The following is a 25,848-nucleotide window of genomic DNA, read 5'->3' as shown; positions in this document are numbered from 1 at the left end:
ACCTGGTCTTTCAAAATAGCTCAGAGATATTCACGGTGGGGGGCGAAGGAGACTTCCTCCTTCCACAAGAGGTTTTCCAGCCATCTTCTCCTTGTCAAAACTAGATCCCTTCCAATCAAGGGCTGGCTTGTTTTTTTGACGTCTTCTTGGACCCATCTTGCTTAATTTGGGACAGGATAACTTCAGAACTTTGCTCCCTTCTTCCTAATTAGAGCCCCATGCTAATACTTGTGTGTTTTCTATTGTTACAATACTCCGGGTTCATGTGTATTTATTGAATGCCTGCTGTTGTCAAACGTCACAAGGTTCTCCATAAGAGTGAATAGCGAGAGGACGGCCCAGCTCTGCAGAGCCTGGCTGGGGAAGGACCCCAGTAAGTGCGCTTGGGTTGCACTTGCAGGCTCTCCGGGTCTGGGTCCCTGCGCGCAGCTCAGGCCCAGGGAGGGGGGGGTTCAGGCTGGATGATGTACGGAGCCAACCGGGCTTTCCTTAGGGCTGGTGGAAGGAGCCAATAACTTGCCGGCACGGGAGGGAAGAGCCCACGAGTGGGCTCCTGCTGTATAGACTACACGGCGGGAGGGCGGCCGGCCCCCGACTCAGCCGAGCCCGAGGTCCGCCGGCGGTCGCTTCGGGAGGGAAGGCGGGCTCGCCAGGGGCGGGGCCTGGGAAGGGCGGGAGGAGGGGTGCGGCAGGAGGGGAGGAACCGGGAGGAGGAAGCCGGAGGAGCTGGAGGAGAGGGCGGCGGGAAAGGGCAGGAAGGAGAGCGGAAAGGAGAAAGCTGCGCGCGGAGGAGACGGGGAGGGGGAGGAGCCTGGGAGACGCCGCGGGCGGGGCCAGAGAAGGGGGCGGAGCCGGGGAGGGGCGGGGCCGGGGAGGGGCGGAGCCGGGGGAGGGGCCTCCCAGGCCGCCGCCGCCGCGGGTGCGGGTGCGCGTTGTCCTCCCGCGGGCCTGGCCGCCGGGGCGCTCCCTCAGTCGCCGTTCCTCGAGGCGAGGGCTCCGGCGGCCCCGGCCGACTAGGACGCCCCGCGCGCCCCCCGCGCCCCCCGCGCCCCCCGCGGGCTGCCGGGGCCGGGGCCGCAGGGACGCCGCTGCGCCCGGCCGCCGCCGCCGCCGCCGCCTCCCTCGGCGCCCGGGGCCGGCATGGAGCTCTTCCAAGCCAAGGACCACTACATCCTGCAGCAGGGCGAGCGCGCGCTGTGGTGCAGCCGCCGCGACGGCGGCCTCCAGCTCCGACCCGGTGAGGTGGCGGCGCGGGCTGGCCCTGGGCCCGGCGCGGGGGGCGGGGGCGGGGGGCGCGGAGGGGGCGCGGCCGCCCCTCGGCGCGGGCAGCCGGGCGGGCGCCGCCTGCGGCCCAGGCGCGCGGGGCGGGGCGGGGCGGGGCGGGCGCGAGCCGGGGCGCTGGAGCTGTCAGGATTTCCTGAGGAGGGAGCGCCCGCCTCGCCTCTGCCCCTCCGCGGGGGACAAAGGGCCGGCGACCCTCGTCCCTCCCGCGCGCGCCTCCGCGTCGGGGTCCGCTCTGCTGCCCGGGGGCGAGGACCGGAGCGGAGCCGCGGGTCGGAAAGTTCGGGCGAGGGGCGCCTGGCCTTCACGGGAGCGCCTCCGGCATGTCCTTCCTGACGAGTTCTGGGTTCGAATCCGCTCCCGATCTGGGGCCGGAGGCGATCGTGCGGGTTCAGTGGGGCGTCCTGCGGGAGGCTCACCCCCTGTTGACATCTGTGTGTTTCCGGCCCCTTCTTGTTGAAGGTGTGACTTCGTTCTGGTCACCTGCTGGGCGCCCGGTTTAAAGCGCCTTCTCTTTGATTTTAGTATTACAACCGGCCTGCGTTGTAATGTTAAACTTTTAATACTTTTAATAATGTTAAATGTTAAACTTTTAATAATATGACTTAGTGCTGTGCCATACAGGATGCATCGTGGGGCCATGTTTGGGTGAGCTGTTAGGAGGTGCCTAATCGGCAACGGTCAGTTGGCTTTAGGAAAACTGGTGGACAGCAGCCAGTGAGACGAGCGGCCCTGACCTCACAGAGCTGACAGGGGTCCCGGGGCGGTTGCCCTCAGCGGGGGACTCGGTAGCACCTCCCGGCTTGAGGCTGCCTGTTCCTTTTCCGAATCACCTAAGAGAGCTTTCACTTGAGAAGTGTGAGAGGATAGAGTTCTTTATTGTTTTTTCTTTTTTTATAAAGAGTATTCTTTTTTTAAAGATTTTATTTATTTATTCATGAAGGATAGAATTCTTAAATACCCAGAACATTTAAAACTTCTTTGTGACTCTTGTGTGTGATCTAGACAAGGATGACACGGTGTAGGATTGGAAAGCAGGGAAAGTCCAAATGAGCATTTCAGTATCACAGCTGTTACAGTTTATAAGATGATTTCCGATATTATTATTTTTTCCCCCTTAATATATTAGTCCCACATCCCCACACAACCTTACAGAGCAGGTGGTGGTATCCTCTTTTTCAGGTGAGAAGACAGGTTTGAAACTTGAGTAACTTGCTGAGCTCACAGAGGGCCTCCCCTCCCCCCACAACACACACACACTCTCGCAGGTTCCATTGCTTTTCTTTCTTGTTAAAAGATTTTTATTTATTCATGAGAGACACACACAGGCAGAGACACAGGCAGAGGGAGAAGCAGGCTCCATGCAGGGAGCCCAGTGTGGGACTCCAGGATCACGCCCTGGGCTGAAGGCGGCGCTATACCGCTGAGCCACCTGGGCTGCCCTCCGCTGCTTTTCTGTGAAGACCTGCTAGTTTGATTTGTGAGAGCAGTGAAGGAGAACTTATTTTTTCCTAGGCTCTGGGTGTATTTTTCTTGCCATTGCATTTTATTTCCTCTATTCAGAATGGAAGAGAAGTGACTGCACCCAGATAAAGTTCCTGATGATCTTGGGACAGAAGTTGTAGATAGGTTGATTTTGGCATTTTCCAGTCATTCTGTTCTGTTTTTCCTGATTTGACCATTTGCCTGGCGCGCACACACACACACACACACACACACTCCCAGGTTGGGGTAAGGCTTCAAATGCTCCTTGAAGAAAGGTAGATTGTGAAATTCTTCGGCTGTCAAAGAGCCAACCCTTTAGATTCTTAGGGCTGGACTATTACAGCTGGATGGAACTTGAGATTATCTCCAGTTTGTCCGACAGAACACTTTTCTGTGCCTCACTTCCTCTTCTATAAAATGAGGGTTGGGCTTTTGAGTCCTTGTACATCACAAAAAATGTTTTTAAAACAATACCGATTTGTTCAGTGTAGATTTTGGACAAGAATTAATATGTTCTGTAAAGAAACAGGAGGTCTCCAGGTGGTCACCTGTGAATTTGGGCAGTTGATTGAGACGTATGTAAATAGGGTAGACTTGATTATTTCCATTTCTTGGGCTGGTCTCTGGTTCCTCTTAGCCTCCAAGATTGACAGAGGTGAACCAAGCTAGTGGAATCACATGCAGTGAGGTAGGGACAAGAGTCTTCTGAATAGGAGGGGTTTTGAGTGAATTATTTGTCATTTTCTTTGGTTTGTGTCTTATACCAGGAGCTCTCCAGTCCTAATGGTTGCTTGGGGATAAATTAACTCCCCTCAAGTGAAGTAAATCAACTCTTCTTGGATGCTGGCTAGCAGCTTTCAGTGAAGGCTACTGAAACCCATACTTCTGAGCTAAAGAAGCTCAGATGAGTCACAGGCTTAAGCCTTTAAGGAATATTCACAGGGTAACCTGGGCTTAGATTTTGGATTAAGCCATGTGAGTTGTATTACTGTTTATATATCCAAAGTCCATATCAGAAGGTAAATTAAAATTTTTTTTTCTGAATAAAATGGCTGTAGTCTTTGCAATTAAGTTTATATCCCTTCTGAGGATACAGCAGACCACAGAGAGATGTAGACCAAAAATCCAGAGGAGGGAAGAGGCCATTATGTTTCTGAAAACAGCCTGCTTTGATCTTTAGGTGTTCAAGTGTAGCCAGTGAGTAAAGAATCCCATGCACTAAACTTTACTGAATAGTTTTTCCTATCCAGTACTCAAGATCCTGTCTATAGAATGGCTATTAATAATGGTATTTTAATTGGATAAGTGCTTTTCAGATCTTTTTCTATAGAATCATTTAATATGTCTTCATTTTATTGGATCTCTTCCCTCTGCTTTTATGGACAGTTTTGCTATTGTTTGTAATGACAGCATTTAAAATTTCATTGCTTCCTCTTGGCTATTTAACTGAATAGATTACTGACCAAGTCCTTTTCTTTTCCAAAGGGCAGTATTATAAAACCAAAAAAGCCTGTGGGCATTGTGGTTTTTGTTTGTGGCTATTGAACAACCTGAAACAGGACTTTTCTTTTTCCTAGAGACATCCGAAGAATCAGTATGGATATTTGAAGTTTAAAAGCACCATTTCCTTAGCCTGGAATGTTTATCAGTCCCTTTTCCTGCCAAATTTATTCTGGACCCAGCTCAGATACTGCCCCCATCTGATGCTCACCCTGGCCCACGTCCCAAATAATTCTGGGGCAGAATTGTTGGTCACCTTAATCGTATTTCCAGGTGCTTTATATGCTTAGTACACACTTCCATTACAGCCCATACTGCATCATATAATAATTTGCTTGCTTCTTCCCTAGTGGACAGTGCATTTCCCAGAGCAAGGACCGTACTTACTCATCTTGGTATCTGGCTTTAGAGTGGTTAGGATGAAGAAGGCCTTTTTGGCCTTTGAGCTCACTCAAGTCCAAGTTTTTTCTTCTCAGTCCTATCATTGTCATAAAAATAGGATGTTGGGCTATGCTTAATTTTAATTGTAGGCCCTGTTTTAGAATATCTTCTAATTGGGACAGAAAATCTCTGTCCACTTGGGTGAGGAAGTAAATATAAGGAAAGGTGACTTTCCACTTGTGTTTTCTGATAGAGCATCACCTTTTTTTTCTTTCTTTTTCTGTGTGGAAATCTTTGTGGTAGTAATCCTTATTTTCTTCTTTAACATTGTTTAAATATTTTCAGTTTTTTTCTTCCAGCTCAACACTTGAGTACTGTTACTTTTTCTGCTCTTTCCACTTTCTTAAGGTTAGTGAGGAGTCTGCCTTCATAGCAGACTGCTTTTTGGTGGATGCTTATGTCTTTTGCAGGGTAATGACTACCAGAGATTGTTTTATTTTCTACCGGGAAAATAAAGCTCTGTGTGAATATTTGATAATCTCCTGAAAGTGATGTTTTATTATCTGAGAATAAGGATTATAATTTAAAGACTTAAGGAGGAATATAATGTAGTCTACTATTGGGGAAGGGTGGTAGGGTCTTATCTCTTTAGTCTTAAACTTGCTCCTACTAGTCCTTGTGGCTTTGTCTGATATGATGGTGTTATGTAATTTCCTGCTGAGTATTGCTTCATTCTATTCTGAGACTGAGTGACCATAAAAAGATGGCAAAGCATCTGTCATATGTATAACATTCATAAGCATGTAAACCATATTTATGGATATGATACTCTGAACGATGAATACCAGAGAACATTTTTTTGGAGGGGATAGTAGCTCTGTTAGAATTCACAGAAACCTTAAAAAGTGTTCCTGTTCTTCCTAGAGTTATTTTTTGATGAAAATTATTTTTAGTATGTCATATGAAGTTAACTTTTTTCAAATGAGAAATTATCGTTATAGAATTGAAATCCACATGGAACAGTTATCTCTTCAGGAATTGCATTTTATGAAACTAGATTCCATTTATTTAGAGATTGTTAGTGTCATTGGTATTTACTTTGGAAAAAAATTATTTTGAACTTGATCTTTTTAAAAACTCATGTTTACTAAAAAGTCACAAATTACCAAAATGTAACCAGGCGTTTGTATTTAAAAATTGATTATTGGGGCACCTGGGTGGTTCAGTTGATTGAGAGACTGATTCTTGATTTTGACTCAGGTCATGATCTTGGGGTTGTGGGATGAAGCTCTACACTCAGTGTGGAGTCGGCTTGTCCCTCTCCCTTTGCCTCCCTCCTCTCGTGTGCATGCTCTTTCTCTCTCACTCTCTCTCTCTCTCTCTCATAACAATTTTTTTTAAAAGTTGATTATTAAATCTATTGTAAAAATCTTTTTAAATCATTTTGTTGAATAACTAGGGTTTTTAAAAAATTTATTTATTTATTCATGAGAGACACAGACTGAGAGAGAGAGAGGCAGAGACACAGGCAGAGGGAGAAGCAGGCTCCATGCAGGGAGCCGGATGCGGGACTCGATCCTGGGTCTCCAGGATCATGCCCTGGGCTGAAGGCAGACGCCAAACCGCTGAGCCACCCAGGGATCCCCGAATAACTAGGTTTTGTTGTGATGTCTTTAGTCTTCAGTTTCTTTTAAATGGCTTATCAGTTTTATACCTTAAATCACTTTTCTCCCATATTTTATATTTCTAACAGATTAGCAATTTGATTGATTGTACACATTTATTTTTATGAACAATTGATGCATGCAAGGTAGAAAAGACCGGTTTTTTTTTTTGTTGTTGTTGTTTTTGTTTTTGTTTTTTTTTTTGAAAAGACTGTTTTCTAAAGTAACCCCCTCCCCTCTTCTTTAGCTTAAAAAAAGTCTAAGGTGATTGATGACATTTTCAATCAAGTGGTACAGATTTTGGGAAGTTTTTGTACATATTTTGTTGTCTACATTGTCAACTGAGATTAATAGTAGTAATAGCAACAGCTTTTATGTATAGAACATTTTTCTCAATCAGAAACTGCTCTAAGCCCTTGATATGTACTGTTTCCTTTCATCCCCACAATAAACATCAGGAAGAGGTTTTTATTATTATCCTCACTTTATAGGTGAGGCAGCGCAGGCACACAGAATAACTTTTCCAGCTTCACAACAAAGTAAGAGAATCTAACTAGCTTCTAACCCAGTATATGACTCCAAAGCCAAATTTTCCCCAATATTGACAAAAATGTTTTATAAACCTTTCTACCTTCTTGACCACAGGATTTATATTTTTATGGGTAATATCTGAAATGCATCTTTAGCTATCATAATGCTATAGGGTAGCTTATGGAGAGAATAAAAAAGCCTTAAATGTCAAAGCATCATATTGAGAAAGGATCTATATAGAACAAAAGGCTGATAATGGGACTACTGGTTGGTTCTATGACCCTACCTACCCCCTGCCCTGACTCCTTGTTGCAAACAAGTTTATGTAGTTGCAGGGAATGTTGTTATATAATAGATCACCTAGTGATTTTTCCACATTATGGTCAGTTTATCAGATTACTCTTCTTAAGTTTTTAGAACATCTGCAGTTTGGGAAGGGAATAGATATAGGGTAGATCTTGGAGCAGAAACATTGATATGTATTGGCTGGGAACTAGTTCAGCCAGTGATGAGCAACCTGAAGCCTTTTCCAGTCTACCTTCAAGAGTCCTAGATCCAGTTTCACCGCATCCTTTCAGAGCACATAAAGCAGAGGGAGTGGAGGAGAGAAGGTCTTCAGGACAACCACCTTCAAAGAGGGCAAGAACCTTTGTAGAGTCACTAGTTCCTAGATGCTTGTATTCTGACCAGGCCTTAGCCAGCAGATGCCAGGACTTGCCAAAGGCCGGCTTCAGTGTCAAGGCCTTTTAGGCTACAGTATTCAGATGCCAGAAACCAGGGAGCCCTGACAGCTTGGTGTTTCAGAAATTTGGTCACATTGGTGCAGCTCCTGGATGCCCAGCAGCATGACTCCCCTTTGTCCTAACTGCCCAGCCTACTTCAGCCCCAGCAAGGAGAAAGAGGTGTAGATTCATCTCCACTTCCCCAGCACTTGGCCATAACAGGTCTTCTATAAAAATAATAGTGAATTAATTGAAATGATTCTATTCCCTGGTTGACCCTGTGTACCTTAAGCAGCAAAGGGGTGCTGGGACGATTAAACAGAATATAAGAATAGAAGACCAGAACCTGCCTCTCTTGCCAAAAAAAAAAAAAAAAAAAGTTCTAATTTCTTATTGTCATTTTATTCATAAAGAGAGGAATCTAACTTTTAAGTCTGGGATTCGATAAATCTGTTCTCTTTTTGAATGAAAATAAATGCGATGCAAAGACATTGATATTTTTCTCGAACTGGCCCTTATGCAAATAACAAAAATCACTTGTTGCTGATTCTGGTACTTGTGATTTTTGACAAAATTAGGTGATATATTTACAGATAGATACTAGATGATTAGAAAATCAAACTAGTTTGTGCTATCGATTGTGTGGATTCTCATAGCCATAGTTTACTCTTGGTGTGTTTCATGGGGATTTAAAGGTGTTAGATCTTTGTAAGCTGTATTACTATCTTTCTATGAATAAACTGTAAACTGGTTTATTTCTGTTGAAATGTTTTGAAATATAACCTTTAAAAATCTAGTCTTGCAAACACAAGCCCTGGGAAGGTAACAGCAGTGTCCTAGAACCTCTAACAAATAATTACTTGTTATAATCACTATGTATATACTGATCATAATTGAACTGAGAAGAACATTTGGAGTATATTTAACAAAATAGAGAAGTAATACATTTTTAAAATTATCAGTAGCTGTTGATAATATGTTAAGTAATAATGCACAAGTAGCATTTTAGAATTGATGATAAACACTGAACATTTAGTAATATAGTACTATCACAACACATTCTGGTAGGATCTTAATTAAATCCCATGCTCTGTTAGGATGACTCATTTTCCGGTTGCTGCGAGACCCTTAAAGAAACTGCTCTCATTCACAAAAAAAGCATCCACTCCTGCCTGCTTTCTTTGGTAAGGCTGGTTGAATGAAATACAGGTTGATTTTAGGTCAGTGTTTCTTGTTTTTTCTTTTATTTAGTTTTAGTTAAGGTTCCTTCAAGTTTATCCATGCATTTCTTTAACTTGCTAGTGGGATATTTAAAAATACATTTTCTTTATGAATTTTTTTACTTTGAAACAACTTTTTACTTACACTGAACCTCAGATGTCACAGTTTCTGCAATGGCAAAAATATGCAATTTGAAACAATCACAAGATCTGAAATATTAGGAAATTTTAAACACTGCTATAATGCTTTTTGAGTAGTTTGCATGTATAATATTAATGACACTTCTGAATACCATTTTACATTGTTTTTATGTCAGGTATATACATTCTTCTCCCTACTACAGGCATATATATCTCCCCCACCCTTGGGTGACAGACCAAATTGTTGAGCAGAGTAATAGTTTGCTACTCTCCCTTCTGGGCAGTTGTGCTTCTTGACTTCCAGGATTCACACCTAGTAGCTATTTTATTTATTCCCCTTTACCTCTTTTCCAGTGCACATCTCCCTTGTCTTACAATGGAGTTACTTCCTGAAAACCCATTGTAAGTTGAAAATATAATTTGAAAGTGCATTTAATACACCTAATCTATCAAACGTAGCTTAGCGTAGCCTGCCTTGACCATGCTCAGAACACTTCAGTTAGCCCACAGTTAGGGAAAATCATCTAATGTGAAGCCTATTTTATAATCAAGTGTCGAATGTCTCCTGTAATTTATTGAATACTGTACTGAAAGTGAAAACAGAATGGTTGTATGGGTACACAATGCTTGTGAGGTGTGTGGATTGTTTACCTGTGGGATCACATGGCTGACTGGGAGCTACAGCTAACTGCAGCTGCCCAGCATCGTGAGCCTATGGTATGGCTTAACACTAGCCCAGGGAAAAAAAAAAATCAAAATTTTAAATTCTAAATACAGTTTTTACTGCATGAGTATTGCTTTTGCATCACTATAAAGTTGAAAAGATGCAAGTCAGACCATCGTGAGTGGGGGACCATCTGAACTCCCTTTTCGAAAAGAAGCAGCCTCATTTCTTCCCTGTAATTTTGTAATTTTGTGTTCTGGTTCTTTCTCCTTCCAAATTCTGTTCAGTCTGAAATTCTGTGAAGTCATTTATTTATTTCAACATTTATTGAAGACCTGTCTGCTGTGCGCTGTGCCAAAGAAGAAGGTAGATGGATAAGGACGCTGTACCCTCACTGGGGATGTGCTCCAGTGTGGGAGAGACATACACAGGATTCTAGAGTGACACATGCTGTGACAGAGCTTAAGGTCCAGTTGTGTTAGGAGGCTTGGATTGGGTATTAAAGTTTGAGGTTTTAGTGTTTTGTTTTGTTTTTTCCAAGGTGGTGAAAATCTGTTTTCCTTCCTAATAAAGAACATGGGAAGAAAAGTGCTTTTATTTGATTCTGTGAAGTTTCTTCCAGCTCTAAATAGTCTGATTGTTTCTCTCTGTAAGAGTAGAAAGCCATGGAAAAAACTAACTGTATACACTAGTAGACTTTTATGGACTTTTTTTTTCTTGGCAGACATAACTCTGTATGCATAGTGGCTTCGTTCTAATTGGTACTCAAAAAAAAAAAAAAAAAAAAAAAAAAAAAGAAAAAGAAAAAAAGGTTTATGAGAATGAGTAGTTCCTAATGGCCAGACTGAAATAGTACAGGCTCTCCTGCTTACTTCCCGCCTACAGGACACTGTGTTTGATCTAGAAACATCTTTATTTGAGGGCAATTAAAAGGACAAAACCTAGACCTGAGGGTGAATTTGAAGGCAGAGTTTTTTGTTGGAGGAGACCTATGGGGGCAGAATGACTATACAAATAATCCTAGATGGAAGGAGTAAGAGAATTGAGCAAAGTTTCCAAGAAAGGCTTGGAAATGATTTAAATACCACCTGAGAGTAAGGTTTCATCTATTTAATTATTGAAGTGCTAATTTTATGCATCTTGGTTGCGAGCTCTAAAATGAGGAAAGAAAATACCAATTGCTCTGATTTAGCTTTCAGGATCCTATTTCTGAAGATAATATCAAAGCAGTTTTGGGGAGCACAGAAAGTGAGGGGTAGATCCCAACACATTGCTGCTCCTTGGGTAATATATTATGAATTTATTATTTGAGGATTTGTCTAATCCTTATTTGAACTGACTATATTGTCAGCTTCTTAAGGTAATGAGTTTGGAAAATTGTAATTTAAGCTGTACTTACCTTCATTTATTCTCAAATTCTGTCTTTTTAATTTTTTTTTTTAATTTTTAATTTTTTTTTTATGATAGTCACAGAGAGAGAGAGAGAGAGAGAGAGAGGCAGAGACACAGGCAGAGGGAGAAGCAGGCTCCATGCACCAGGAGCCTGATGTGGGATTCGATCCCAGGTCTCCAGGATCGCGCCCTGGGCCAAAGGCAGGCGCTAAACCGCTGCGCCACCCAGGGATCCCTCAAATTCTGTCTTTTAAATGTGTCTCCTGTACTAGTGTTCTGAATGTACTGTGAAGTCTATGCCTTCCATAATTTTATACATTTCCAGCAGGTCCTCCCAGGACCTGATTACATTGTCTGAACTTTCACAAGTCTTTTTTTCTTTGATTTGTCCTCTGTCCACATCTTGAGATGTGACAGTTGGGACTTTACATGTCAGAGAATCATAACAATTTTTAGATTGGTTATTATAGAGCTTAAAAAACAATTTCTGATATCCTTCATCATTGTGGTCAAAACTTTGTGGCTCTGTTACTGCACCATAATTAGATCCCTGTTTTAATAGAAAAGTCTAGATAGTCTTAAGATGCCTTTCCTAAGTAATGTCTCTCACCTTTTAAGTATTCTTAGGGTTATTTTTTGAAATAGTTCTTTATACTAGTTTAGATCAGCTTTTATGCCAACTATGTTTTGAGACTTTATGTAGTTTGTAGTACTTTATTTCATGAAGGTGTTTCAAGGCCTGCCTGGTGCAGGAGTCATCTATAAATCAAAGTGATATAAAATTACTAATGCAGGTTCCACCCAATAACCTACAATCCCTTAGACGAGTAATTCTCAATCTGCTGGTACATTAGAATCACCTCGGGGAGATTAACAAAATACTTGTGCCAGGGCCCCACCCTAACCACCTGAGTCAGACTGTCTTCAAAGGGTGGGGCCCAGGCATCTGCATTTTCTAAAGCTCCTAGATGATGATCATGAGAACCCAGGATCAGCAACCCGTGTGTTGGAGTTCACACTGGGAAATCACCAGCTGCTAGAACTTCTAAATTGGATTAACTCTTTAGCTTGCTGAATGCTGGAAAATAATTACCATTAGAGAGTTCAAAGAAATGTGTATCAGACTTTGCATTTATAAGACAGCACCTGAGTCAAATTATTCCCTAACCTGTTTTCCTTAATTAAATTTTGAGAATTGAAGCATGAGCTAACGATGGGAACTTACAGTTCCTCATGTTAGAACCCTTTTCCTCATCTGTTTGACTTTCATGTTGGTGATTGTCTCTTCAGAGCAATAATATCCTTTGTCTTTAGCAGGAAATGAAACTTGGGTCTGCTTGTTTATGCATACTCTAGCACCTTTTTTTTTTTTTTCCTCCTTAAAGACACAAGTGAAACTGCTATAAACTTCAGTAGATGTGTGAGACCCAAGCTTATCTTGGGCTGAAGGAGTGCCAGTCACTCTGGGCTCTTGGAATGAATGACTCATGCACTCTGAAGGCACACAGTATTTAATCACTTGTTTTCTGTGTACCAGGAAGAGGAGGGCATGTGAAAATAGAAGCCATGTACTGCCAAATGGGTCTGAAATAAGAGTGGAAATGTTGACCTAAGGGGTCAAACAATTGAGCTATGACAAAATACCTAAATATCTTTGGGTGTGTGTTACTTTAATTATTCCATTATTTTAATTTAAATTTGGCGCTATTTCAAAAGTGCTATACTTTGATAATTTGTAAGCAACTCGACTAGATAACTTTGAAATTCCTAAATTTTAAAACCAATCTGCCAATTTCAGAGGTTTCTCTTTTGATTTGTGTGACACCTTGGATGGTATCTTTTGAAGGAAAGATTAGAAAGCAGTATGTTTGTTGGAGCAGATCCATCACATGGCTCTTCTTTGTGGAAGGATAGAAGCCCACTGGTCACAATCTCTGCCGTGCCATTGCCTTCTGCCTCCAGAGTAGCCATTAATATTGGTGACAGGGTGGCCAATACTGAGTATAATTGCTACCTTGTTCAGACTGATATCATTTACATGTGTCCTCTGTATACATAGACTCTGCTAATGCCCCTTTTATTTCCTTAGTGAAGAGTAACAGGTTAAAAAACATACACACATTTTGAAGTGAACTGTGTGCAAGGTGCTGTACCCGGCAACAGAGTCATAGCAGTTCAGAAAGACCCACTACACTCCCTTCTCGTACCATTTACATTACCTGTTTAGGCTTTCCTTTCTTGTTTTGTCTTGCCTTTACATTGGTAAGGGAAGCCATGTGCCCCTGCTAGGCCTTTTAAGATAATTTAAAGTTTACTTGAATTTTCAGGTAAGTCTTCCATTGTGGGTAATCACAACTGCATTATTTATTATATTTATTGAAAAATAAATGCTTTTAGTATTAAAAGCACCATATTGGAAAGGACTGGTCTTTTGGGGCTTCCTTTAAAAACAGTAAAAACAAGATGTTAGTCTTATTAAATGTCACTAAAGATAAGCAGTTGATAGGAGAAATCCATTTTCCATTTCAATCTTTCATGCTTACTTTTACTTAATTATTCATTCATTTGGTTCAATAACTATTAAATGAGTGCCTGCTACCAGTGGCAAATAAAACAGGCATGGAATTAAATAAACTGAGAAGTTGAGACTTAAATCTCTCCCTTTAAGTAGTTAGTCGAAATTGTACATTTATTATAATTATTAATATATCAGGAGTTATTTCTACTTTTTATTTGTTTTCCATTATTATGTATACGTGGTTTTGTTGTTGTTTTTCTTTTTCCTACCACTTTCTCCTGTCTCCCTAGCTTGAATTTTCACCAGGTGTCTTTCTGTTGCTGATTAAAAGTTATACATTCTATTTATATTTCTCCATGGTTTCTCTGACTTAGTACCCAATACTTACTTTCACTTGCATAATGAAAGTGTACCACTATTCGTGTCTTTGCCCCAAGTGTATTTTTACCTCCTTTTAGATATTACCTCTTCTAGATTCTCCCCCTCTCCTGTGTAGAGGATTTAGGGGAACGTAGGAAGCTGGCCCTCAGTTTGCCATTTGGACCTAAATCAGGTTGCTGGGACTGAGACTGGAGTTACAGTCTAGTTTTGAGCTACATCAGAGCTTCAGGTCCACATTTCATGTTCTGAGGAAACAGGGTTCCGGGGGCATAGAGATATTTTCATAAAATATCTTTTACTCTGAGATGGCTTTCAGGAATTATGGTCCTGCTATAATATAAGATTTAATAAGTAAAAACATATTGAAGTTTTTCCCCCTCCTTTCTTTAATAAAATCCATATGTAGACCCTTGAAATAAAAATCTTGGAGATATTTGAGTAAGAACCTAGAATTTTAAACACCTGTACATTTCCCAACTTGAACTAAAGGTTATCAAATGTTTATATGCCACATGTTGTGTTGGGCACTTTCACATAATTCTCTCGTTTGATACTATTACAAGCCCTGAAAGTTAGATGGAGTTTCCATTTACAGCAGAGGAGCTGTTGTCGAGAGGGGTTCAGAGACCGCAGTGGAGCTGAGATTCTTTCACCTGGGGCACGGGGTGCAGAGTGCAGGTGGTAACCTCATTGTGCCCACATCTCTGGACTTCGTCTAATCTCCTCATTCCAGTATCTGCCCAGACCACCCTTGTGCACCTGGCCCTGTCCTGTCACCTGGATCTCTGGCTTTAGGCCCACCCTCTCATGCCCATCCTCCACACACTGGTCCTCACATTCACTCTCCTACGCAGTCTACCCCGTCTGGACAGAGTGGCTCCTGCATTTACAACAACCCCCTGTGCCCCAAAGTGATCCCTGTGTAGTTCTGCAGCCTCCTCCTTCTAGCTTAGCTCATAGTACCAAACTGTCTAGAGTCCTTTCTGCATTCAGTAAATATTTGCTTTCCTATTATGCATTAAGCAGCCTGCCAGATGTAGGGCTGACAAGAGAGTTTTGAATGAGCCAGATTGGGGGAGGTCTTGGCCTGGACAAGGATAGTGGTGGTGGGATTGGAGAGAAGTGAAACATTCATCAGATATTGAGAAAATCAATAGGACTTAGGGAGGAAGAAAAGCATTTTGGATGTCTCCCAGGTTCTGGCTTACGCAGCTGGAATGATGTTGGTGAGCTGAAAGCCCTGTACAAATGTAAAACGAGGGTATTACACTCGAGAACATTTTGTAGGGAAACTTAGAGTGTTAGAGGTACACTAAAAAGAACCCCAGACTAAGTGGGAAATGGTGTTCTGATTTTGACAAGCCTGTGTTGTATGGGGCATGGCCAGCCCTGACATTTTTATCTGAAATAGATCCAGTGACCTTAACTTAGCCACTGTAACTAGTGAACCCTTCTGTGTGATTCACTGTAAATTATCTGACCTCAACTTGCTGCTCAATTCCATGCCATACTTTTCTTTGCCCGTTCAGCATTTTGGAACCTGCTGTGTACCATGTACTGGTACCATGTACCATGTACTGGGGACGTAAAGCTGAATGAGACTAGATCTCGATGAGCTTCCTCTTCAGTCAGGGATATAGGGAAGTCAGTAGTTGGATGCATTACACCAAAATAAGGTGCCATGATGGAAATATGAGCAAGGTTTAGGAGGGCCACAAAAGAGTGCTTGATCAATTCTGCAGGGCACATGGAGTAAGGAATATATCTGGGCACACCAGTGACTCTTGTTCTGAGTCTGGAATGAAAAGCAGGCAGAAGTGGGTGGGGAGCAGCATTCCAGACCCAGCCTGCACACACTTCTGGGTGGTTGCAGGAAGGCTGGGATGCTGGGGGTTGGGGAGAGGCAGGAGGAGGGTGGACACGACCAGCCTGACCAGCCCGTGCAGAACTTTCCAAGGAATTTGGACTTTGTCCCTAAGGCTGTGGGGAGTAGAAGTGATACATTTGGATTAGCAATGTTCATATTTATCCTTTTCTAATGCCCACTGTATTTTGTTCACAATATTAATTAAACTAATTCATTAATTAGACAAAACTAGACTTCAGGGGAAAGAGCACTATTTAAAATAAAGGCAGTCACTCTATCCTGATGAACTGTTGTTCACCAGGAAGGCACATTAATCCTGAATGTGTATGTGCCTGACAATGCAGTCTCAAAATAAAAAGCAAAAATTAAGAAGAAATGGAAAAATATACACAAAGTATGAGATTTTTAAAAAAATCTCTCAAAAACTTTTCAGTTAAGAAGTCAAGAATATTAGCAAGTACGTACAGGAGTTGAGCTAAATAATCAACAAAGTTGATATAATGAGCCCTAACGTTAAATAGTATGTTCAGATGTTTGAGATCCATTCTAAGGAATACTTTATAAATCGTGTCCTGGTGAACACATACCTGTATGTTTGTACCAGAAGCAAGAAAGTTTTGTGGAGTGTTTCTCTTCACCTGGTGCAGTTTTTTATTTACCATTCTGTTTCATTGATGTGAATGCTGATCTCATTATGCAAAATTGATTTCATGACCCACTAATGGATTGACATTTTTTTTAAGAGATTTTGTTTATTTATTCATGAGAGACAGAGGGAGGCAGAAACATACACAAAGGGAGAAGCAGGTTCCCTGCAGGGAGCCCCATGTGGGACGTGATCCCGGGACACTGAGATCATGCCCTGAGCCAAAGGCAGAAGCTGAACCACTGAGCCACCTAGGCGTCCCTGAGACCATTTTTCTTGAAAACACCGAGTTTCAAGCATGCATAGAAAACTGACTTTTTGGGTTCCTCTCACCATGCCAAGCCTTGGTTCCCCTCTCATCCCCCTCTGTCCTCCTCTGCCAAAGCTGGGAGGACTTTGGCTCCTGTTTTTACTGAGTCAAGGCCATCTAATCCATTCCTTTGCTGCTTCTCAGTGGCTATATTTAGCCTTTCACCTTCCAGACCTAGAAAAAGGTAGTGTCATTTCTTTCCAAGGGCAACTTTTACACCTGTACTTTTGATTTCATCATCTTCTATTTTCCTCCTTGAATATCTCCTTTGGTTCTTCTTTCTTCTTGATCATCCTATTAGGAACTCAGTCTTCATGGGTTTAACTGGCTCTCTATCTGGACCTCAAAGATCATCTGTGACTATTCTTTTTTGTCACTAGAGCACAGAACTTGGTCATGTTTATAGTTTTTTTTTCTAGTTTTTTTTTTTTTTAAGTTTTTAATTTCTTGAATGGCTGATGTATTTGCCTGGCTCAAAATGTCAAAGATGGGAAAGAGTATTAAGTTAGGAGGTTCTCACCCACCTTTTCTTTTAGCTGCTGTATACCCTGTCCCTTGTGCTCATTCTCCTACTCTGGAGAGAAGAGAGGTTTCAGTGGCATTTTTTATTTTACTTATTCTCTTCCTGTCCTTCTTTGGCTTCCTATGTGGTGGTTCATGTTAACCCCCTGTGCATTCTTCACTTACTGCCCACCCTGCCTCTGGGCTACATAGCTCCAGGTTGTTTCAGGCTAAGACTCTGGCAACAACCTAATTAGTTGTTCCTTTCCTTATTCTCAGGCTCTCTCTCCTGTCAATGCTGTCAGCTAACCCCTGACTGTCATCTTGTTTTATGTATGCCATTATCTGCCTGCCCTCATCTCCAGGAAGCACACACTCCTTAGTTTTTTATTCACATCTCCTCAGAGTTGGCCTCTTTACTTTTTCCAGTCTTATCAATCCATATCGTCTACAGCCATTGGTCTTCTGTTCCAGACAGCTGCTCCTTTATTTTTATGTCTTCTAGCCTGGTATAGCGCCTGGTTTCTGGCAGGTACTTAATAAGTGTTTCTCCACTAAAGGGACAAATTCAAGACCAAACCTTCTACTTTCCTCTGCGTTATTCTTCTTGCTGCTTTTCTTATGCTTAAAGTTCCACTTCAATGTAATGGTTCCTGGCTGCTTTACCTCTAACTTTGTCTTCCTCTTCCGTATTTCTAGAGCTCATTTGGTACCCAAAAGGTAGAGTCCTACAACTGTGGTCTGTTCATCCGAGGTCAGGGTACAGGGTTATGGGCAGTTGGAGCTTGCTCTTTAGAAAGGCATCTGTGTTGGTAGATACTGAAGCTTGGCCTGCCTGATACAGAGATTCTGGTGCATTGTTTGAAAAAAAATCAGGGTGGGGTGCCTGGGTGGCGTTGGTTGAGCGTCTGCCTTTGGCTTAGGTCATGATCCCAGGGTTCTGGGATGGAGTCCCACGTTGTGCTCCCTGCTAAGCAGGGAGCTTGCTTCTCCTTCTCATACTCCCTCTGCTTGTGCACTCTCTCTCTCTCTCTGTCAAATAAATAAAATCTTAAAAAGGGTATTTTTAGGCTGTACACCAACATGAATCCTAGTAGAGTAGTTAGACTGTTAAAAATGAACAAGGAAATTAATAAATACTTAATACTGAGTAAAGAACAATTTTAACTGTAAAGATAATGGAAAAAGGAGTGATACAAAAATTAAAAACCAGTACAAACACGTCAGAGTCGACATCTTTAATATAAAAGGATTTAAATCAATAAGGAATATACAAGAAGTGTTAGAAGATATGAATGAGAAAATCCTAGAAGAAGAAACATAAGCAGCTAATTTTATAATTAAATGTTTAATTTTACCTGCAGTGAAAAGAAAATAAACATCATTTAGGCAACAGATGCCAGCAAATGAGAACAATTTAAAAAGAAATTCTAAATGGTGACAAGAGTACTTTAAAACAAGCACTTTCCTATGTTTCTGGCAGAAGTCTAAGTTGGTATAACCCTGTAGAAAGCAGTTTGGTAATATCTGGAAGCTTTAAATTTTCTTATATGTCTTCACTGACTAATTTCATTCCTAGGAATCTCTCCTAGAGCTGTTAATTACAGAGGCAATAAAATATTTGCATAATACTCACCATTTATAACCTTATTTATTTTTAAAGATTTATTTATCTTAGAGTGAGAGCAAGTGTGCAGGGGAAGGGGCAGAGGGAAGAATCTTTTTAAAAATTCTTTTAATTTAAATTCAATTTAGTTAACATGTAGTATTAAAACATTAATAACATATAGTTTCAGGAGTAGACTTTTCATCAGTGCTTATTACATCAAGTGCCCTCCTCAATGCCCATCACCCTAGTACCCCATCTCTCCAGCTCCCCTCCAGCAACCCTCTGTTTCCCATAGCTAAGAGTCTTTTATATTGTTTCTCTCTGTTTTGATTTTTACTTCCCTTTCCCTATGTTTATCTGTTTTGTTTCTTAAATTGCACATGTGAATGAGTAAAGTCTTATGGTGTCTTTCTCTGACTTATTTCACTTAGCATGATGCCTTCTAGTTCCATCATGTCATTGCAAATGGCAAGACTTTTTTCTGATGGCTGAGTAATATTCCATTGTATATATACATGGCATCTTCTTTATCCATTCATCTGTTGATGGATATCTAGGCTCTTTCCTTAGTTTGGCTATTGTGGACATTGCTGCTGTAAACATTGGGATTCGTGTGTCTCTTTGAATCACTATTTTTGTATCCTTTGGATAAATACTTAGAAGTGCAATTGCTGGAGTCATAGAGTAGTTCTATTTTTAACTTTTTGAGGAACCTCCATACTGTTTTCCAGAGTGGCTGCACCAGTTTGCATTCCCACCAACAGTGTAAGTGGATTTCCCTTTGGGAGAGAGAGTCTTAAGCAGACTCTGCACTGAGTGCAGAGCTCTACGTGGGGCTAGATCCTAAGATTACCACCCCAGCCAAAATCAAGCATTGGCCACTCAACCGACTGTGCCACCTAGGTACCCCATCACAGTATTATTTAATAATAAGGGAAAACTGAAAATCACTTAAATGTTCAAGAGTAAGGAAGTGCTTCCTTTAGTGGAAAATTATGCAGCCCTGAAGTTACAATTTGGAGAGTATTTTAAAGACATGAAATGTTACAAGAAAAAAATTAGCATATACTGTTATATTTGCAGTCTTGTGATTCCATATGCATACAGACATATGACCTGAAACATAGCAAAATAAGTTATTTGGCTGGTGGGATGGGAGTGATAAAATATTTTTTCCCATTTTATACAGTATGACTTTTATAATGAGAATGCATATTACTTAAAATGTAAATATTATCTTATTGGTTAGTTCCATGTATAGATTCTTTTTTTTTTTTTTTTTAAGATTTACTTATTTAAGCGCATACACAGAAAGAGACAGAGACAGAGGAGAGACAGAGAGAAAGCAATAGCAGGGGGAGGGGCAGAGGGAGAAGTAGGCTCCTCACTGAGCAGAGAGCCCAATGTAGGGTTAGATACCAGGACCCTGGGATCTGTATAGGTTCGTAGTACAATGGTTAAGAGGATAGGCCATGAGTCATGCAGGCCTGGCTTTGAATTACAGTTCTGCCCAAAGAGAAGTTAACTTTATTTGCCTCCCACTAAATATATCATTAACAACAAAGACATTCAAGATACAATAGTCAAAACTCAAATGAATTTGGAGACTATGAATTATTAAGTCTGTAATTACCCCATGAGTTACTGATTGATTATGAATTTCACTAAAATAAAATTTAAGTGGTAATAATTAAAATATTATTTTAATTTTCTACTAAAGGAGATACTGTTTTCATTCTTGGTAATTTTTTCTAGTCTTGAGCTACCCACTAGGGTTACATTTATCTCCATGTATATAACAGCCTTTTGCAACCTGCATTTTGCAAGAGAATTAAGCCTTGCTGTCCTCACATATCCACTGAGTGTAATGAATTAGCCTCTTGCCTGGTCGTCTAGAATAGTATAAATTATGTGCCGTTCTTGGAAGAATTGAAAAAAGTCACCCAAAGCAATCTGTTCTGTTCTGAGCAACCCTCCCTCGGATGGATGCCTGGCATAGAATAGGCACTCAAGAAATGGCATGGCTCTTAGTGTTTTTGCCATAGAAGTCACATAAAGGAGCACCGACTTTCTGGATTTCCTTGCTTGGTGTAAGCTTCTTTGGGAAAGGGTATTTTCCAGGATGTGATCCAGTAAGTGGACATCTCCATGGCTGTTCCTCAGGCCTTGTCTTTGACTCTGGGACTGGCTCTGGGCTGCAGGCCAGTGGAGGACTCTTCTGATTTGCCCTCTCCCAGTGTACCAGCTTCTTTCCTCCACTGCAGGGCGCCAAAGTACTGCCTCCCATCTGAGTAGAGTTTTGGCTTGTCATTTCCCTTCCCCCCATAACTGTCCTTATAGCAGAAACCTTATTCAGGCCTTGGATTTAATACTTTCCCACAAATTGCTTTATAGTAATGTATTCAGTTTTGGATGTTCATAACTGCCCTTTGGGGATATCGATCATTTAAAATAGTGCTGAAGATTGTGTTTTAATGTTTTCTGATGAATATTTTCTTATGATTGCTTTTTATTTTATTTTAGCTACGGATCTACTTCTTGCCTGGAATCCCATTTGTTTGGGATTGGTAGAAGGTGTTATTGGGAAAATTCAACTTCATTCAGGTATGTTTCTGTAAAGTCCTTAAATCTGTTAAATTTAATGTAGCATTCTATGGCATTTTCTTCCTTAAGGATGAATGTGGATTCTGTTTAATTCCTTTGCCCTAATTTTAGGTCTGCCCAAAGTAGGTCTATTTCCATATAAGTTTCATGAAATGAAAATAAAGCTTTAGAGAAAAGAAAGGGAGGTATAATTTTACAATCCTTTCTTTCTCTTAATAGGTATTTAATACTTTTTCTTTTCTTTATGTGTCAGGAATTATGCTAGTTGGTAGAACATAGTAGTGAGGAAAAAAAGCTGACCAGTGCTCACCCTTGTGGAGCTTACATTTTAGGAAGATAGGCGTCAGTAAGTAATCACTAAAGTAAATGTGCAAGTACTTGGTAATTGTGGTACATGCTCTGACAGAAACACCAACTATGCTGATTTCAAGGGAGAAGGAGGTTGGAGAAGGCTGGCAAGGTAGGCAGGTGGTGGACCGTGACTGACCAGGTTTGAGACAGTTGTCCATTCTGGATACAGTCAACTCTGGCCAGGTGCTCTAACGAGGTAGGCAAATTGATGAAAGGTCTAGGTTATTCACCAGACCCTTGTTTTGAAGACAGACTCTTGTGTCTGGGATTTGGAGGGAATTTTGATGATGAGAAGAGAGATGTTACATAGGCAGGTTCCCAAAAGTCCCGAAAAAGACTAACTGAAATATTTTAAGCACTGTATTTAAATATCTGTTTTTCTTTTGGCATCATTTTTAATGAGTTACGAAATATAGGCAGCTTTGCCATTATTACCATGTAATTGGGAATCTAGCTATCTCTGTAGTATGTCCTTCCTTATTCTAAAATAAAATTGTTGTGGGGTGCCTGACTGACTCAATGGGTAGAGCATGTGACTCTTGATCTCAGGGTTGTGGGTTCAAGCCTGACGTTAGATGTAGAGATTACTTTAAAATCTTTTTTTTTAAGGTTTTTTTTTTTTTTTTTTTTTAATTTGAGAAAGAGAGCGTGCGCAAGCACACAAGTTGAGGGGGAGAGGCTGAGAGAGAGGGAGAAGCAGGCTCCGCACTGAGCAGACAGCCCACATGGAGCTCAGTGCTAGGACCCCAAGATCATGGCCTGAGCCAAAGACAGACACTTAACAGACTGAGTCACCCAGGGAACCCCAAAAATAAATCTTTAAAAAATTGTTGTGCATTTGGGAACTAGGTTGATTCCTGTGTGTTAAAAAGCATGTATTGCCTGCGACGATCTAATTTTCCTTTGCTAGATTCTTTGATTATTTTTTAAGGTTTATTTTTATTATGAAATATTTCATAGCTGCATAAAACTGTTTACCACAGATATACAGTATAGGTTGTTGTAAAACACACATATCTCTGCCACCCAAACTAAGAAATGAAACACGACCAATGTCTTTGGATCCCTCACTGTGCCTCCCTCCAAGTGTGTCCCGTTTTCTTCTCTTTAGGAACACTCACAGTTTTTAATTTTGTGTTTATTATTCCTTTGATTTTCATTGGTGCTTTTATTACATATGTATTCCTAAATAATAGGACGCTAAGGTTTGTATTTGGGAGACTTTATGTAAATGATACCATTTGTCTTCTACTTCCCTCTACCCCCAACTCAACCTGATATTTGTGAGATTTATCCACATTGATGTATGAAGCTTAGTTCTTTAATTTTCACTGTTGTAGGACTGTATCATAATTTGTACTTCCTCTTGTCAGTGTGATTGTTTGGGGGTTTATATTTGCTATTAGAAGTAGTACCGCAATAAGCATTGTTGTATATTCTGTCTTTGGTAGTTTTGTAATCCTTTTGGTACAAAGAGACAAGCATTTAGACATTGTATAACCATGCTAAGTATTTTAGTAATACTCTCCTACCTGTCCACATTTACATAAATATATTTTTAATTCATTTATATGCTGACAGGATAATTTCATAGCTGAGTGTTCTGAGCTAAAACTCATTTTCTATTGTTTAAGTGAAGCTTATGAAACTTTTGAGTTATTTTTCTTCAATTTCACATCCTGGAGCAATGAATAAATCACTGAAATCAGTCAGGAGATCTGAATCTAAACTTTATTTATTAGCTTCGTGATATAGAGGGGGCTACTTAACAGGGGTTTCATTTATCTATTACTGAGACCCCAGGAATTAATGCCTTCAAACAACAACAACATAACATCACACAATTTTATGGATGGACCAAGTGACTCTTTTGCCCTTTTCCCGCTATTGTCTGGGGTTGTGTGGCAGCCTTCAATGGGGACTTTTCCTGGAACCTCTCTGTCCAGATAACTCATTTCATAAAGCCTCCCCTTTGGGTCTTTCTGTCCTGGACACCTGGACATTTTTTCGGAGTGGTGGCTGGGTGCCAAGAAGACCAGTCTCTGTGTGCAAAGGTTTATCAAGCCTCTGCTTGTGTCACTGAGGTTGCTAATACTCCGTTGGCCAAAGGAAATCATGTAGCCAAGCCCAAAGTCAGCATCAGAGGGAGGTTCCCAAAGGCTGGCATCCCAGGAGGCTGATTCATTGGGACCACAATGCCCATGAGCCTCTACTTTGTAAGCTGTAAAACAAGAGTAAAAATAACTGCCCTCTTTTTCCCCTATAGACTTATGAATCTAAATGAGATATATACCTGAAGGTACTTAATAAATTATCACTATTTTTTTGAGAAATTGCTGTTCTACTGAAGGTAACAGGAAAGAGAGAAAAGGATTTCCATAAGATGTCAGGTAACAACTCACTTTTAACATTCTGTATGTTCTTACCTAAGCACTGAACTCTCTCCCCTTTCTCTGTCTCTCAAATGATAACCATTTTATCAAGGCCCTTTTGGTTGCAAATACAAACCTATCGGTATACATAAAACAAAGTTTTATTAGGACCTAAGGGACCAAAACCAAGAAATGGATGTCTTATAAGGTCCGAGATTACATTTTGGGGCAGGTGGTCTTGAGCACCACTTCTCTATACATCTCTTTTATTTTTTCTCTTCTTTTGGCTTTCTGTTTGTGTCCATAGGACAAAATTTCTGCTCTGACATGGTACCTTCAGGCCTCATGCCATCCGACAGCTGCTCTTCCCTACAAACCAGTGGAGACTGCCTAGCCGTCAGGGATTGAGCAGGGAGTCTAGTTCAGACCTCTGGGACAGAGATTTTTATAGGCCCTGTCTGGGCCAAGGATGGTCCTGGTCACAAAGTTCAGCTCCAGAGATTGACTTCTTCTGTCAGACTGGGAGGCCTTGGACTTGGCAGACAACCCAAAAGTTTCATTCTAGCAGTGAACAAATATAAGTTGTTGGTAGATGTGTTTATGATGCAGTGAAAGTCTGATCATTTTTGAGGGGGTGAATTTGGTAATCTCCTGCAGTCAGCCTTTGTTTACAAGTGCTTTCCCTCCTGGCACCACTTGCCTTTGTTTAGACTCAAAACAAGTGGTTGATAAGCAGTGAGGCTTTCTGTTCTACAGGACATTTTAGAAAAGGGAGAAGTGAAGACAGAAAATATAAGAAAGGAAAGAAAGGCAGGGAAAGTAATCTGTACTTTTTTTTTTTCTCTCTTGTCACATCACTTCTAATGTTTGGCCCTTAAGAGAAGGAGTGGGGAAGAAGCAGAGGAACATCTTTTCTGCTGCTACCCCCCCCCCACCACCACTGTTCTTCATTCCCTCACCCACCACCCCCAGAGAGAACTGCAGCCACACCCCAGTGTGTCACACAGCCCCCACATTGCGCCCCCAGCTCCCCGTGCTTCTGCATCCATCTTCCCCTTCTCCGTTTGCTCCCTGCATTCTCTGCCCTAGGATGCCTCCCCTCCCTAAGCCCTGCTAAAGCTCATGCTCTAGCCACACCATTGGCCTGGCCTAGCCAGTGGAGATTTATTCCCTGGGCGGACTAGAACTAACATGATCCTTTCAGGTGCAACTTTCCTCTAGGAGCATCTTACCTTCTGGGGGTAGAGGATGGGGGAATAACATGTCTGTACTTAAACTCTTTCTCACTCCTGTTTCCCTCCTACTTCTCCACATTTCAATGCATGAATTTTTGTTCTTGCTTAGTGAGATGGGAACATAAGTTTATTTGAACAGATGTCATTGACAGTCTAACAGCGGCGTGGGTGAGCCATGCCACGGTTCCTGACTGTCACTGAACTCTGAGCTGGGTGGAATGTAAGCAGGCGTGACTTAGAAACTAGATCAGTTTGTGAGGGCTGCCATAGCAAAGTCCCGTAGACTGGGGAATTTAACAGAGATTTATTTTCTCTCCATGCTAGAGGCTAGAAGTCCAAGGTCAAGGTGTTGGCAAGTGGTTTCTTCTGAGGCCTTTCTCCTTGGCTTGTAGATGGCTGTATTCTCTCTGTGTCTTCACATCATCTTGACCATCTTCACGCTGTCCTTTCTCTGTGTGCATCTGTGTCCAAGT

At 41.4% G+C, this 25,848-nt stretch overlaps 1 protein-coding gene across 2 annotated transcripts in view; it reads left to right on the top strand.

Annotated features, from left to right (window-relative positions):
* Positions 1-1,079: 1,079 nt before the first annotated feature.
* Positions 1,080-25,848, top strand: part of INPP5F (inositol polyphosphate-5-phosphatase F) — an 87,259-nt gene continuing 62,490 nt past the window's right edge. Inside the window, exons 1-2 of one of the 2 annotated variants that reach the window (XM_077877423.1) lie at positions 1,080-1,237; positions 21,337-21,417. In XM_077877423.1, coding sequence (XP_077733549.1) covers positions 1,141-1,237; positions 21,337-21,417 — 178 coding nt within the window. In that variant the 5' untranslated portion in view covers positions 1,080-1,140. The remainder of the gene's footprint in view (positions 1,238-21,336; positions 21,418-25,848) is intronic. The other variant, XM_077877422.1, reaches the window with a different exon arrangement.

This window comes from Canis aureus, chromosome 29 (assembly GCF_053574225.1).
Source record: "Canis aureus isolate CA01 chromosome 29, VMU_Caureus_v.1.0, whole genome shotgun sequence".
NCBI classification, from domain to species: domain Eukaryota; kingdom Metazoa; phylum Chordata; class Mammalia; order Carnivora; family Canidae; genus Canis; species Canis aureus.
Note: the sequence above shows the minus strand (reverse complement) of the source record. Positions and strands in the feature narration are given on the sequence as shown.